The sequence below is a fragment of the Crassostrea angulata genome, chromosome 7 (assembly GCF_025612915.1).
Source record: "Crassostrea angulata isolate pt1a10 chromosome 7, ASM2561291v2, whole genome shotgun sequence".
NCBI lineage: Eukaryota > Metazoa > Mollusca > Bivalvia > Ostreida > Ostreidae > Magallana > Magallana angulata.
Genome location: NC_069117.1, coordinates 51257762 through 51274918, shown reverse-complemented (window position 1 = coordinate 51274918; position 17157 = coordinate 51257762). Strand labels below are relative to the sequence as shown.

The 17157-nt window shown below is 33.3% G+C and overlaps 1 protein-coding gene across 3 annotated transcripts in view; it reads left to right on the top strand.

The window, feature by feature from the left end:
- Nucleotides 1-1181: 1181 nt before the first annotated feature.
- The window catches only part of LOC128192765 (protein C-ets-1-like), a 29809-nt gene continuing 13833 nt past the window's right edge, over nt 1182-17157 (top strand). For 2 of the 3 annotated variants that reach the window (XM_052865717.1, XM_052865716.1), the window contains exons 1-4: nt 1182-1321; nt 1468-1594; nt 6651-6772; nt 8181-8338. In XM_052865717.1, the coding sequence (XP_052721677.1) occupies nt 1481-1594; nt 6651-6772; nt 8181-8338 (394 nt within the window). In that variant the 5' untranslated portion in view covers nt 1182-1321; nt 1468-1480. Of the gene's footprint in view, nt 1322-1467; nt 1595-6650; nt 6773-8180; nt 8339-13610; nt 13750-17157 lie in introns of those variants that run through there. The other variant, XM_052865720.1, reaches the window with a different exon arrangement.

Genomic DNA, 17157 nt, shown 5'->3' with positions numbered 1-17157 from the left:
GAATGCTGCGAGAAAAAGTAGGGGGACTGCCCCCCCCCCCTCCCCGATGCTGTATAAATACGTCCCTGGTATCTCTAAAAACATTAAAGCGGACTAGACTCAATAGTTCAAACACAAGTTTACCTTTTACCTTTAACCCCACACCCCAGATCTTTGGACTGTGTTTGAAACAATATTTTCAGAGTCTATAAGTTACTCGAGCAAGCTATTACTGAACCTAGATGGAAAAAAAAAGAACAAGTTCTATTCCGACAAGCATACAACAGAATAAGAACCACCATATTAGAATGCATGACAATCCGCTCCCATCCTTTGCGCACCAAGGTATATTCACCTGCATGCCAAATCGCAGCCCCTCCAGATTACAAAATCAGTATCTCCCGTCAAGTGTCGTGCCACATTGACCACATTGACAAGCTATTAACAGAAAAAGATGGAACGGGAATTAGTTTTGTCTTCTGTGCAAGCAATGTTACAGATTTATTTGAATAATTATTTTATGTAACCCGTACAATGTTTATAATTAAAGTAATGCACATGCTAGGAAACTTGTAAATTTTCCTTGGAATTACTATAGATATAATATTCTACAGATTATCATTGAGAATTTAATTTATTTAGGAATGAAACAGACATAAAAAAAAAATAGCTTGTGAATTTGTAAAAACTTTGATATTGAAATTTTCAAATCAAGTACTGAAAAAAAGTTTCACATACTATTTATTATTATAATTTTGTTAAAACAAACATTTCCTTGATCTTTTTAAAAGCAAACCAAGGTTTTTCGAATTTTATTTAAATAAAAAATCTACTAAGATCTAAACATTGCTAAACTTCACAATTTCACGTCTTTTGAACAAACACAATTTTGAGAGAGAACCGCGAATTATACCTTATAAAATAATTTTGCACTGTCTTGTTCTTTTGTTGTGTAAAATTTACGTTGTCTTGGAGAACAAGAATTTGGCGCCATTATCATGTTTATTTTTAGACGAAGAAAGCGTCTCCATTATTCCACATAATTATAATATCCGTATCGTATAATGTTTATTTACACGATGAATGCTTTTTTTTCGATAATACAAAAAACCATTTCGAGTTGATAAAATAACGAGAAGGGTATTAAAAATAGGCTGCTTAGAAATTAGGCCGTTATGCTTTCATCCGGGTTTCTTTTCCCCGTTCGGGACACCTCGTTTGCATAGGTGTGAGGTCACAAAAATTGATTGATGCCATTCACTAAAACATAAAATGATCGCTGCCCGTCGATTGCATTTGACACCTGTGCTAGCGCAGTGAAAGCATCTATCTTGAGAAGAAGGTGAGTAGAATTACATGCACTGTCACTGACTCTTTGTTAGGACAAAGGTACCGTAGTAAACAGGCACTTCGTGTGTTGTTGTGCCGTTATCAATGAAATGGCTGTGCGTTGTTTCTTACGTTTGAATTTACTCTAATATTTTACAGCTGATCTTGGAATATGGAATTGGACTTGTGTGCGATTGATGCTGGTCTTGAAAACGTAGAATTCTTCAGCTCGGAGGTTACTAATACAAGCAAAATGCCCAAAACTCGATTGAGAATCCCGAAAACGGTAAGCTGAACTGATTCCATTCAGAAGTCAACTTCATTCATAAATTGAAAGGGGCCACAAAAGGGGGCAGGGTGATTAAAAAATGAAATTTTATTAGAATGCATGCTTAATTTCTGAATTCTGTTTTGTTTTCTTTTAAGACAACTTTTCATTTTGTGGCTGTTTAGTTTGGATGAGTTCTACATGTGTTTATTGTGGTGTTAAGATTAAATTAAGTTTACTATAAATATTAAAAAATGAAACTATAAAAATCCCCATTTGATCAGACATGCTATTCCCCAAATTAGCACAAGCGTTTCTTTGTACTTTCAGGTATAAATAAATTTTATATCTAAGTTCATAATTTACCATTATTTTATAAATGTTAATTATAGATTAATGGATTAATAGGCTTGATTGACTGAGTACTTAACAATCTATTTTTTGATAATTTGTGTTTATTTATTTTGTTCTCCAGAGGATTATATAAGAAAATCATGTTGCAAAAACTCTTATATTTATAAAATCTGCCAAGAAAATCCAAATTCATTATTTTAACAATAAACTTTTAGCAGTAGCTAGCTTTATGATATACCGTAGGAATTTGTTATTTTGAGTAAAATTCTAAAATGTAAGAAATTGACAAATTTTAAAAATCAGCAGATATGGAAGAAATGTACTTGAAATGTATTTGAAATGTCATGTAAGTATTTATAAAAATATGAGGCTTTATTGTATTTTTTGTTTTATGAAATTACTATGTACCAGGTAGTTCAAAATGTATATTTCACTACCCAGTTTTCTACACTGCCTCTGTAGAAGTCAGGGCTCTGTGGGGTATGAATGTAAATTTTGATTCCACAGTGTCAGAGAAATTGATGTAAATATTAGGGTCCTGGGGTGGATTCTTGGTCCAGGCAGAAATTATTCCTCTCCAATTATAATTCAGTTAAATCAATGACAGCCATGTTTTAGCAAAATTAATGCATAATTTAAAGTATACTGGTTTATTGGTGTTTTAAAAACATTTAGAATAAGACATTTGTGATGGTATACATTTCATGGTTTAAAAATAAGGTATTTTATCAGAAGAATTGAAGCGATATTTTGTACCGTTTTTTGTACTTTTTTTATGCACCTGTACAGTTTTGGGATCTTTAACTTATCACATATATGACTGGTATATGTAGCTCAAAACATCAAGGGATGGAACTGTTAATTACTTTTAGGATTTCAGTGGGTTCTGACTTTATTTTTTCATCTAATTTATTTGCTAGTTTATAACAATTTACGAATGATATCTATAATATTATAACTAACATCATATTTTAAGATTAAGAACAGGATTGTTTATTTCATAATTCTTTTTTGTTTTATTCGATTGTCCCTTGGTTAGTCTATTGTTATTCATTTCTGTTTGAAATTAATGATACTTTAAAATTTAAGCCAATATACAGTCACTCCATTTTAAACAATATTACCAGTCTATTTCTGATACTGATAATGATCATGGGTGTGTTTTGAAACAGAATGATATGACATGACAATAATATCTATGAATCCATATTAATTGTTCATTTATTATTTAAATAGCAATAGTTGGTTCTTCATATGAAATAGAAATTCGCTGCATAATCAAAAAAAGAATATGCTTAAATATGAAATTGTTGTCTTTTGTTGCTTGTTGAAGATGAACTTTTTATCGGTATTTTTTTTAAAATTCACGTATTGTATAAAGGTAAAAGTGTTCTTGGATTAGTCCATTTGCCTTAAATTAGCTTTTTTAAAAAGCTGGGATTTTTTTTTCATCATTTTTTGTCTGTTTTGGTGCACATAAAAGTACTCGGGCAATATGTGAATAATTACCCCCACCCACCATTTTACTTAAAAAGTTTGACTTGTCTTCTTGTCTTAAAAATAAAAAGTCAATAAATTTCAAGGACCAGAGTACTAATTGATGTCCTATTATAGAATTGAATTTTCTAATCCAATCAAAATGTCAAGTCTCTTCCCCTAATATGCCTATCCCACATCAGACTCGGGCGACACTGTATATTAAGCAGTTGAATGTCATGTTCTGTGTAGCTTCTTGACACAAAGTGTTTTGACACGGACGTAATCATCATCTAGCATTAATTAAATTCAGGAGAGGGGGGAAAAGTGCTGTCATTGTGCAAACTGTGCATTCTGATGACGTTTAACTTTGGTTGTTATAAAGTTTCAGTTTCAACTCTTTAAGATTTCTTAAAAAGTGACATTCTCTCCCTTGAAAATATAAGTTTACTCTATAAATGTCATGACTAAGTTTCATATTGAAAAAAAGATTTTTTGAGGAGGAAAAAAAAATAACAAGAAAAGAAAGGAATATGGAAAAGACGGAGTCTTAACTGTCTGAACCATATTATTTAGACTTACTGAAGGGGTAGGCAGCAGAGGCTTAAACCACACTGTCCTATCGCTAAGACAGGCAAACTGTTGCTTCTGGGACTAACCCAGCAATCAATTGACTGTATGGTATAGTTGCTATTTTAAACAAGTATAATTGCAGCTGGCCTTGTAAAGGGAGAGTGTATTGATTTCAAATTAAGGCAACCCGGGAGGGCCCGATATTGACATGATTATTGATTATGTCCTAAATACATAATTGTTTAACTGTAAACTTCAATGGACAGTCTCGATGCCTACCAATCTTAATGCGGGCCGAACACAACATTGAGAGAATTACGATAAGCATCCATAATATAAAAAACGCACAAACAGATCTTTCACTAGCTATGATCTAGAGAAGGATAGAAAATTGGCCGTACAAAGAGCTCTATGAATGGGCGAATTATCATTTTCTTGGCTGATTAAAATGGCCAGAGATTTTTATGTGCACATTTCAGTATAGATGAAAGAGCATTTGATTATACACAAGGATTTTTCTCCATCTTGTTGAGTCATGTACCAATTGGACTGAACCCTTTCTGATACATTAAGTGAAGGTGTCTTATTGTTCTTAAGAGAGCAACTAACCCAATGTATTTATCAGCCTCATTACTAATTTGTAGGGTATTTAACTACACTTACAAAGAAAATTCTATTTAGATCATAGCTATATTGTTTGGGACATATAAAGTAGTCCCAGAGCAATAAAATGGTGGCCAAATATATCCTTCTTTACACCTATATGTATAAACTCATTTCCTTGATTCATTATAAAATTTAGGCCAATCAGTTCTTAGTGACTAAGTTAATTATCAGAGATTCGGGGGATGAGGAGGGTGGGGGAGGGGTACGTGTTGTTTATCATTCATTTCAGTAATTTCTACATGTTGATCCAATGTTGATCCACTAGAATAAAAAAAAACTATTGAAAAAATGTTTTTTCACGTGAGCTACCTCCCTATCTGTCTTTCATTTGTTAATTAAATAGATTTTGAGCTGTATAGATTTTTAGTTTGCCCAGTGATTAAGATAAATATAAATTCATGGCATCAGAAACAATGTATCTGCAGTGTATATTCCATCATTCCTGTGAGGTGTTTTATGCAATGACTCATACTTAGATTTAGTGGTGAAGCCATTATAACAGACAAAATTGTAAGTGTATTTCTCGCGGGTTAATACTTTGTTACAAAAGTTTGAACTTGTGCTATTATGCGCATTGTTTGGCAGGCATATGTATGTTTTCAAAGTCTATAGATTTAGAGTTTAGCTCTATTGATTTTTTTTCTCTTGAAATACAGGAGAAAATAATAAAATACCTGCAGGCTGAAGTTGATGATTTTGCAGATAATTTCTGAACCTTTTGATATTTTTTTTTCGGTTTCAGCATTTGACAGCTGGTGTTTCATTGGCTTGTTTTATCGAAATTCAATGGTTAAAAAATTGGGCTGAAAAGTTCCCATGCATGGTGCATATGGTACAGCAATTTAGTCGAATGATTATTGTAGCAGTTAATTATGATGAAACCCTATCATCGTTACTAATGATCAAATTATTAATCATTTAGAGGTATTATGATTGTGGTGTCATTTGAGAAGTTCATTGTGGTAGCAAAAAATGTCGTGAGAATATTTTCATTCATTAATGGAAGTGTAGAACATGAAGGTAATAGCTGGAAATGCACTATACATGTACATTCACTACAATACAGCTGTGTCTGGATGGGTTTTTTTTCATCAAACAATTTGTAAAGTTCTGCATCAAGAATTATTAATATTATACCTTGACTATAGGAGAAAACATATATAGGCATTGTGCCTGCTGTTCAATCCAATTCAATATATTCTTATATTCTTGAATAAAATAATTATTAAATTAAATCAAAAATCAAAAAATTTTCTCTCCCTTGCAACAAAAGGAGCTTTTAATTAATTTACTTTTATTAAATGTGATTTAAATGAATTAAGTTAGAAACATATCAGGGTGAACTTCATGTCATCTTCATTGTCAATTAATTTGAGAGAACTGACTGAAGATAATTAAGATATTAATTCACCTATTACGCAAAAACTATCCTTGGGTTTTAGAAATTTATGGATTGATGGGTAATTTCTATACTTCCAAGAGGAGACAAAAATTACCAGTAAAACAGATACAAAACAAGTATCTTTATACATTTTCTCTTTTGATCTCTTTTCTTCCAGATTTCTATTTGAAAAATATCAACCAATTTTTTTCTTTGTAATCTCAAAATAATAGTACATGTATATCAATTTAACAAAATCAAAGGAGTTTTAATAACTTTACATGTTAATATTACCAAGACATAGTGACTATCATTTACTTTATGTAGAGAAAGGCATGTGTTCATCAAAATACCCTGTTATAATTTTCAGATTGAAATAAATTCAGCAATTATTTCCCTAATCATTTGAACTTTCTGTTGAGAGTATTTATGGCTTTATATTAAAAAGAGGGCAGCTGTTTTCCGTTTATTAATCATCACTGATGAATGAAAAATCAAAAATCTTTATTTTCATGTTGTTGGAGTCTGTGTTTCATAACTTGTTTACTATGATTGTGAAAGATGACATTATAGGGAGGAAAAACAATAATTATTAGATTGTCGCATCCTTAATACCTTCTCCAGGTGACATACAGCAGCGAACTAACACAGGAAATTCATCGTCTCAATAATGTACTGCAACAGGAGAGGCCGGTGGGAGTCCCCCTGAGACAGAGAAGCATGGATGACCAGTTGCTTATCTCCAGGTGAGAATGCCACTACCTCTTGACCTATTTTTTTTTAATTTACTACTAACAGTATATTTATGTGATTGTTTACAATACCATAACTTCCTGTGTCTAATATTTATGATTTGTGGGGGTGTTAATTTCATTACTAAGGCTTTGAAAATGATTTAATAAATATCAATAACATTTTGAAATAATAATATAATCATGGACATTTTTTGTTATCTTGAATATTTTGAATATAAAACCATCATAATTGATTCCACTTCTATGCTTTATATATGCTGTAACATACATTCACAAAGTGTTTTTTCCACAAAAAAATTGATGTTAGATACTCAATATATATCCTGAAGAATATTGGTCTACTTGACACTTTGCATCAGAAAGTAACTAATAACATTTACAATTTGAAACTGGGATCAAACAGTTTTGGTCCTATTGAAGTCCTGACCTAAAAAGCACACATCATTCACAAGCTGTTATTATATATAAGGATCAATGAGCTGATTGAACATCATGGAAGTGGTTTTCCATTATTATTGTTTATTTTTTGAGACAGCCAGAGGTTTGGACAGGTTTTCTTAGCCAGCACGTGTCCTCTATAGTCTCAGGAATTGTGAAATAATACCATCTGTGTATCAGCAGTCAGCAATTCACCACGTTTCTGTGAAATCTGTGTATTACATAGTATTAAAATAAAAGAATATTCCCAATATTTGCTTTGAGCTCAGTGTATGGATTGGCAAAAGGATCTCTTGAAATCCACCAGCTTAATTCTTGTTAAGAATATAGCCCTGCAAAAACATTTGATTCATTCTAATTTCATTTATTGTAAGGCATTTTGTAAATCACACAATAAAGCGGTATTTTTTTTCTCCGTCTCAGCCATTATTGGTATTGATTTGACATATTTGACTCTGACCTAATGGCAATTATAAGCATTTCGTGTTCCAATCGGGATCATTACCAGATTGTTCAATGGAAATTAAAAACAAAAAGCAAGGTTGCTACTGTGACTCTACCTTAGGCTTTGTCCTGCTTTGTCAAGTGGAACTTTTATGAAAACATTACCCGACGATGTGACATTTATTTAATGTGCAGAATCATGTCAGCTATTCTTTGTTTTGTTTGATCATTTGGCTCTCGCATCAATGGATTTCATTCATAAACTGACTGCTTTTCCATGTTCTCCAAGATTTGCATGAGTGTTTAACTGCCTGGAATTATTGAAGTGGTTTTGTCTCACTCTGAGGGACAAGTACAAAAAATTCCGCTCTTGTTATCCTTGTACCATTTATACTGTTCTGATTCCAGAAAAAGTCAGAAATATGTAGAAAAATCAGCCATATCTCTGAGTACAGGTTTGCGTTTTTGGGCTAAATATTAAATAAAATAGTATTTGATGAATTTTCTTGCAATACAGGCAGAGTAGCTGCGATGATCACATGGTTATGACGAGACAGTACAGCTTCGATGAGCAGCGCCCCCTGTTGTCCAGACAGGAGAGCAGTGATGACCATCGGGTCCCATCCTTGAGCAACATCCAGAAAGTGCCTTCCATTTCTGACCTGACAGATGATGGTAGGCCAGCGATTTTTGTGGTGATACAAGTCTGCTCAAGTATATTCAGCTCTTTCTGATTTAGTATGATACTGTGGTTTCATTCTTGAATACTAATTTTCGTGGATTTCGTTTTTACGTTGATCCACGGAATTATGTATTGTATACAGGGTTATTTTTGCCCCATGTAGTTTTTGCCCCTTAATTGCTAAACTTGCAAACAGTGTTGCATTGGCCCAGACACAGTTGTTTGATAGATAACTTGAGGCATTAATTGGAATTCTCACCGTCTAAAAATTCGCCCCCTGACAATGAGGGCAAAAAGGGGCGAAAATAAAACGGTGGCAAATATTTCCCTGTATACAGTATTCTTTTCAGAGTAGTATTTCAAAGCAAATTGTATTAATTGAATCATAGGCCCAAAAAATACTTATCCTTGAAACTGTTATTTTCTCCAAAATTACAAAGATTGATGCCCAAAAATAATAATGAAATCACAGTGAGCGAGAATCTGTATTTTTCATATATACAATGAAATGTGTTTGAACTAGTTATATGGTATGCTGCTGTAACAGGTAACAGAGTGTCCCGAAAAAATACGTAAAAATTGTGAAATTGTCAGCGACTGGCTACGTGGACGATTTTAGATAAGCGCAGCTATTAGAAAGGATCTTCACATGACTGTCAACCTGATGATTTTAATTTAACTTGACACTGATTGTTTGTCGAGGGGTATTAATTAATATGTATCGCCCAGAGCTGTACATCAAATTACAACCAGTACAGCTCTTAGTCGGGGATTGTAGAAGTTTAAATGGTTGTTTGAAGTTGTAAATTTCATTGAAATAGTCCCATCCCCTGTGTCAGCTTTAGAATTTCAGTAACAATAAAGTACATGGCTGTTGTTCGCGACAACTTGAAAATTTCATTTGCTCTTTGATTTTTCTTCTGCGGTCTTTTGAAGCTAAATTAGAGGCTCGTGTTTGTTATCCTCAAAGTGCTGTCATTCTTAATTTAGAATTCATGAAAAATTTTAGCATGTATCAAAATTCTTAAAGTATATTAGAAGGAGGGAATATATGTGTCACACATTTTTCTTAAAAGAGTTTTAATTTCAAATGTACTTTTAAAATAGAAACAACCCAAAAATAATTTGATACAGGTGCTGGGAAAAATATTACCGGTACAAAGTCTACAAAAATTGGAGGTTTTTTCCTTTAGTATTTTTATAAATTTCTTCGGTAGAACTAGTCATATTAGATAAGTCTGAGACATTTACATGGCTACGAAAGAAATAACTGGTAAACCAAGCGATGTCACTATAAACAGATTATACCAAACTTGGCAGGTATATCACTATTATGAGTCTCATTGTTAGCATGTGTAAAACCTCAGCTCCAAAAAAAAGAGTGTTATAAAGAATAGTTTTCGATGACTAATGAGAACCTTCTGGCAGATAATAAGGAACTGACCGTCATGATTTTTACTGATTTATTTCTATCTACCTTTTGGTTGCAATTGATTGACTCATGCCGTGAAGGTCTTTCTTATTAGACTGACAGAAATAAAATCTCAGGGTCACAGAGAGATAGATATACATGTATGGTACAGGTATTTCGATGAGTTGACCGTTGGACGGCAGTGCCAATATCTTTTCTCCGAGTTGTTCCTGTATTCCACCATTATGTTTTGTGCTTTGCATGAGGCAAATGGATGACTAATATTCGAATTATAGAATTGTGTATTTATATATAAGTTTGATGATGATATTACTCCTGTCTCTTCAAAGTACAACCCGTGGAGGAGGTTGTTATTAACGTATCTTAAATTGACCAATGAAAACATTGCTTACTTTTTAAAGTTTGAACTATCATTTTATTAATGTAAAGATTTGTGGATAAATGAAGTAAGATGGATAACTCTAGTTGTATGATTGGATAAAGAATAAGAAATTCAGTGCAAGTTGCATTCAAACTAAGCAGTGAAAGAAAAAAGTATAAACTTGAGTTTTTTGTAAATAAAAACAGTGCCCGAAAAACTGGCAGCTGCTCAGATTCATTGAAGTTACAAGAGAGGGGGAGGGGGCCTCAAAAGGGGAAAAAATTGAAATAATCCAGAACCCAGAATAAAGAAAAAAGATACCCACACATATATTTTTTTTTTCGATAGCTGGCATCTGAATACATGGATTTCTTAATGTATGCTTTTCTTTTCTAAAAGAAAGGAAAAACCTAGTAATGTTTATAAGTTAATAAAATCCTAAAAAGTTGACAAATGTTTGATCAATCCGACCGGCATAGCATTTTGTGTATAAAATTCCATGAATTGATTTATTGCATCAGTCTGTATTTCAGATTGGTGTCCATACACCAATGTTGTTTTATTATCAATTTAAACTAATTTTTCACCCAGTTGCAACAACAACAACACATCAATGTGTGTTTTATGTGTAGGCGATTTAAAGTGGAATAAACATAATCAGAGGGTGTCGTTATTTTCTTAACTTGAGCTTTTATCGGGAGATCTTTTTTGATAACCTATTTTGGCTTACCAGCCTTTAAGCTAATTTGTATTAATTGGCAATTTCTACTTCTGATTGTGAGTTTGAAGTTTTGTTGCCTGAGAGTCTCTTAAAGAACTCTCCCAGCAACAACCAAAACTCAGCACCAAATCACTGAAACTTGCACGCAGTTCTATGTCATGATAAATTCTGTCACATCATAGACATCACAAGATGAAGATATTAATTAGGCTAAGTAAAGCCCGATTAGCTTTAATGCCGATTCTCATAAAAGGTTTCATGCAACATTTATTTCATGTAGCAGCTAAAAGATTTTGTAACAACTGCATCAATATGTATGCAGAATGTTCAAAACTGCGGAGCATTCTAATTGAGCTGTAGTCATGCAGCTTTAATAGCATTGCATTAATTATGAGCTGGGGCGCCCTAAATATAACTGGTTGTGGTCATGGCTGGTTTCTTGTTTCTTTGGTGTTGTTTCAATCATTCATACAGAGAGATTTTGTTCGTTTGATGAAATACAGTGTGGCACAGAGGGAATACAGGGTTTCATTGTGTTCAGTTGGTGGACTTTACAGTGCAAGCTCAGAAAAAAGATCCAGCAAACACCAACTGATATTTTTGTAGCTAGTAAAGAAACAGATTTTGTTTTTTGTTGATTTTTATCAAAGTAATGCCCCTATATTTCACAGTTTGGATTTATTATCGGCAGGCTCTATCTTCTTGCTAGGAGTGCCGGTATCTTTTAAACATTGCATAACCCAGTGTTGTCCCTGCCCGATTAGGATGCTTAGAGTACAGGGATTATGGCACAAAATCAAAAACATTCAATACGTGCAGTTGTATATGCTGGCATTTTCTCAACATAAAGTTGCTCACTGCTAACTCGTCTGTTCAACCTGTTGCGTTGCTGTTACAACTTTTGAATAATTCACCTAAAACAATGGGTATTCGTAACAACCATTTTGACGGGGCAAGCCAAATCTCTATGCACCTCTCTAGATTATGTCTCAATTCGCCTACAAAAAAAAATCTCAAATTTTTGTATTAATCTACAAATGCTGATGTAGTTTTGCCATTTCAGAGTTATTTGTAACCAATTTAAAAGCAGCAACAGGAGAGAAAATTATCCCAGATTTCCAGAACACATCTACTGTTACTGGTTTAAATGAGCCATTTAGTACTTATCATCAATTACAAGTTTTTAAATATAGATCAAAACATAAAATTTTGCCACATCATATCACATGATTAATTCATACATATTTGTTAAGAAAGGATCATGCAGCTAATTCTAAAAATAAGTAGTTGGAAACACAAAACTATATTGATATTCAGGGATGCATGTCAATGAATTGGACCAGCTTGCAGCAGCTAGACTCTTTTGTTCAGCAGATAAATAGGCCTATATCCATGATAGACTGTGGACATAAGATCTAATTTGCTTGGCTAACTTATTTATTTTAGTACAGACATTGCTTGTTAGTGGTCTAACCTTTTGCTTATGGAATCACGTGGGGAGTTACATATTACATTTGACTGTTACATGGTGATGTCATTGTGTAATACACAGGAGCCTCCCTGTGAATATCTGAGTGACCCAGCATGCTGTTTATAAACTTTGTTGCTACAGGTGTCCCGGTTTTCTTCTGTGGACCCACTTAATAAAATATCCTGTTACGTTAACACTTTCATTGTTGACTTTCTCAAAGGAAATGAAGTCATGCTAGACTACTTGTTTGTTGACAACTTATTTCAACTATCTGTGTTAATAGAACTAGATTTCATTATCATCAGTAAACAGTTCATTGTATCATGTCTCCCGAAGTTTACACTGATAATTAAGCTTTATTACAAGCAAAATGACTTGAATAAACTACCAAAATTAAAATCTCTGCTCTCTGAATGAATTTAATTGAACAGTATTTTTTATGTTTTGTTTTATGAAAGAAGATTTTTATTTTTGCTTCATTGGATTGCAAAAGATCATATAAAGTGGCAGCCAATCATTGATTATAAATTAATTAAGATACAGAGGTCCTTCCAATCTTTAAAACATTTATAAGCTAATATGATTTATCTTTTTCATTTTGGGGGGATTTTAGCTTCCAAAAAATTTGCAAATAGAAATTCTTCAAAAACCAGAAACATGCTATCATGTTATTTTGATATAAAAGATTTCTTCCATTTCTGCCTTTGAGTTGAACTTTTGGGGCAAAATTCAAATCATTTAGAACTGTAATCTATTTTATGAGATCTCTGTGATCTGTTTCTCAAAATTTATTATAAAATAAATTCAATTACTGTATCTCCAACAACTTGGAAGTTACAAATGAATATTTAGAGCATAATTATTTAAATTTTTGTTAACCATAATTAAAGATATTGCCACTGAAAAAAGTTGGCAAGTTGAAGGTCTTTTCTGATAAAACTTCAGAAAATTGTGTGCATCGTATTTTCGTAAAAATTAATCCCCTTGAAGCTCTTGTCAATAAGCCTTTTGAGATAAACTGTTTATTGAAAGATTTAAATGTCCTTCAAGAAGTTAGAAATCGTATCAAGAAACAAATTTGACGTCATGTTTTCATTTAAATTCAAGCAGGACATTAAAAAAAAACCTGTTGCCATGGAGATACTCAGGATGTGCATGACCATGGTTTTGTTGCTACTATTGTTCTTCGTTTGCAGACGACCCTGACGGCTTTCAGAATGACCTAGCTAGTATAACACTATAAAAACAGTCACATCTAGTAACTCTGTCCACTTAATTTTTTTTTATCTGTCAAGATGGGTATCCTTTCAAATGAAGCTTTAGCTTTCCTGTATGAGAGAGATGTGCAGAGAGTGCCCGATGTGTTTTCTGCAGCTTTAGAGGCCATTGGAGTTTGTCTTCTGGATGTTGAGCTGGAAGGTTAGCATGGTCAATTTCTGTCATTGCATTGGTACTGTAGAATCCTTTAGATCATTCATAGACGGCCAATTACTGAGGATTGTCCAAAAATTTGTAGCCAAGTAGGGACAGTGGCTTTCTCCCCCAAAAATAATAATGAATATTTAAGTGTAGAGGATACAAATAGGTCAATATTTATAGTGATGACGTTTTCGGTCCACAAATTCTGAGTCTTAGCAGAATTTGTTATCCTATTGTAAACTGAGAAGTGACCTTCATTTGGTGCTATAGAAATGTACTCTTCTCTTTATGCAATCATCTCTGAGATGAATGAAGAGAAGTCTAACATAAGAGTTGGGTTAAGTTCAGGGTTATGTAGGGGACATATATAAAGTTTTACATATTTGAAGCTCTTTTTTATGTTATCAATAAGTCCAACTGACCTCATTTTCAGCAATTAAGATTTCGAAACATATACGAAGGAATCAAGTACTAATACTTGTTCAAAAAAGGTCGATATAAGTCAAGACTTTTTAAATTAAGTCAATGTGTTAAGTATCTAATTTTCTTTTATTGGGAATACCTTGACTCATAAACAGTAATTCATTTTAATAGTAAAAGTCTCTTCACTCATAGGCAGTTGGTTTTTAGATAATTCTTCAAAAATTTACTTTTGGCTGACTCTAGATAAATTATGTCCTTGACTCCACAAGATTTGCTTCTATTAGAACCAAATGTTGATTTTTTGAATGGGAGTTTTTAGATCTTTGAAAATTGTATCAGTAACACTTCCGCTTCTTTCTCTGTCTTTTATTACAACCTGGGCAGCTTTTTCAGGACTTTTATTATAATTTTATTTTCCTGGTACTTCACAAACTAGCTGTTTCATAAATTTATGCATGTTCCCCAAAACTGTTCTGAAGTATAATGTACTAAGTATGTCAGCTCAAATACAAATGAATTGATTGAACGAAAAAGTAATAAATCTCCTGAATTGTCATTGAAAACGTTGTATCCAAATACTTAAATTCATTTCAGCAATAGCTTCAAGTTTATTCCCAAGGCAACCCATTATTTTCATTTAACATTTTAAATCATTAATAAAAGCATTTATATAGGGTATAATTTTACATATAAACTGCACTATATTTGGAATATCAAGATTTGCCATTGCCATGGGTAGTTCCATTAAAGTCCCCGTTTCTGGGACAAGCCGATCTGACGTAAACACTTCGACTTCAAGGTTAAAGGGTTGCTCTGCTGTGTCACACAACACGTTCAGCCATTTTTTGTTGAATTTTTCAACTTGTTATGCTTGTTAATTTAATGGTCGGAAATTGCATTCATAAATACTGGAGGATTAACGTCTTGTCTTTCTTTTCTCTTTGCCTTAAATGCAGCATATGGTTTAATGTTTCACCACTGGTTGCTGGTTTTTTTCGTTTAACTTTTTTCCAGTCCAAATCTTGGGCTATCTGATTTAGAGATGTTGGTCAAAGATTTTGTATTTTCATCTTTTTTAAGAAGTGAATGTATGAATGAACAAAATACTTCTTGTAGATACACAATATTTATTTATTCATTCAATCATGAAGTATTGTGACTTTTATTGATAAATGTATAATCAGTATGTCAAATAACTATGAATTAAAAAGGACACTTCATTGCTGCGACAAAAAAGGAGGGAAGGGATGGGGTATGATAAAAATACAGTTGATGATTCAGTGGCAGAACAATATAAGTTTTTATCTTTAGTTCATATTTTATATTTTACAAACAAGTCAAGCCTGACGTGTGAAATAATTTAAGTGGACATTTTCTGAAGGTGCCGAGTCCTGAATGTGTTCCAGCTCTGTGCCTCTCGGAGCCATTTGCTCTTTCTAGTTGATTGATAGTGATTAAAATCCCACTTTTTGTTTAATAGCATTATAAAAGATTGGCATCTGGTCTGTCTTTCCATGATGAGCCAACTCGTGCTTTCTGATTAAATCCACATGGTTTAGCCAACTTTTTAACAAGTCAAACACCTCTGCCAAAAAAGGGGGGGGGGGGGGGGGGTAAATTTGCATGTTGGTTTTATTAATACACATATTCTTTATTACATTGTTTATTCCAACTGTATTTAATGGTAAGAAACCATATCTAGGTCACATTTCTACCGCAATTAATTGATGTGCCCACTCACTTAAATGTCGTATCAGCAGTTTAATGCAATAATTATAGTAATCAATAACGTTAACCTACTTTATTAGTTGTGCTTATTAACTTCTGTGGTCTAAAGATTCAGAAACCTCTTCATGTTATTTTACTTAAAGCAAGCAGCAAATGATATTTTTCCAGATTTTTCTTCATCGTGTTTATAGTAAACTGTATACGTAGTGCTGGTGGATGATAAAGAAAAAGCACCTGCTTGCTAATGTAGGCCAAGGCAGGGTCACATCTCCCATTACAGAGTGTGGAGCCTGCTTATTTTTTGTTTAATACAAAAAAATGAATCCCCTGTAATTTTTTTCTCTTCACTCCGGGAACCTCCAGTCTGTGTTATATGGCAGCTTATTAGGAGTCCCTCTGGGTTTTTCATAAATTAGACTGTCTCCTCCAGGGTCAGGTTCTTGTCTCCTTCCTTCATTCATTGGTTCTCCCCTGTTGTAATATAGGACAAGGTGATCCTCTAGCTCAATGAAATGTTTGTGCATGTCAGAATATAGCATTTTGTAACTTAAGCTATTCTGTCCCATCTCAACAGTGACTTTTTTGTGAATGTCTTTGAGCTCACCTTACATCATTCATTTTAGCTGTTTGGGGAATGGCGGTAACCCCATTGGAGCCCCAGCCATATGGTTCCCACCAATTTTTCATTCATAAAACCTAGAAATATGAATCCAGAGACTGCCAAGGCAGATGAAAATTTAGATATCTCCTCTTAAGTTGGCCAAGTTTATATAAAAGCACACTTATCAAGATGTGTGGCTGTGTGATTGAATTTAGCTATTGGGCTTGCTCTACCGTCTGCCACTGCTTATAAACTTTATATATAGCCTGCATTAAAGCACTTGTTGAAAAACTATAAGCACAACTCCATGTCTGCAATGAAATCTTAATTTATACAGTCCAGAATGAGCAGCTACCTAATCATTCTTGAAGGCTTTCCAATGAAGTGGTAGAAGATTTGGAGGAAAATTAATTGATTTTATGTAGAACACCAATGTAAAGTTGGGCCCCAAAGACAGAAAGTCGGAATCAAGAGGAAGTTTTCACCTTGCAAAATTGCAGTGGTAGTTGTTGGTAATTGTTCTGAAATATATGGCAGGTCCTAGAGGGTGAACTTCTTTCTGACACAAAGGAATAAAGGGTTGAAGGTAGTCCCACGACTCCAAGATTACACCATCGTATTAGTACTAGGAGTTTTCCCATGGAACAAAAAAAAAT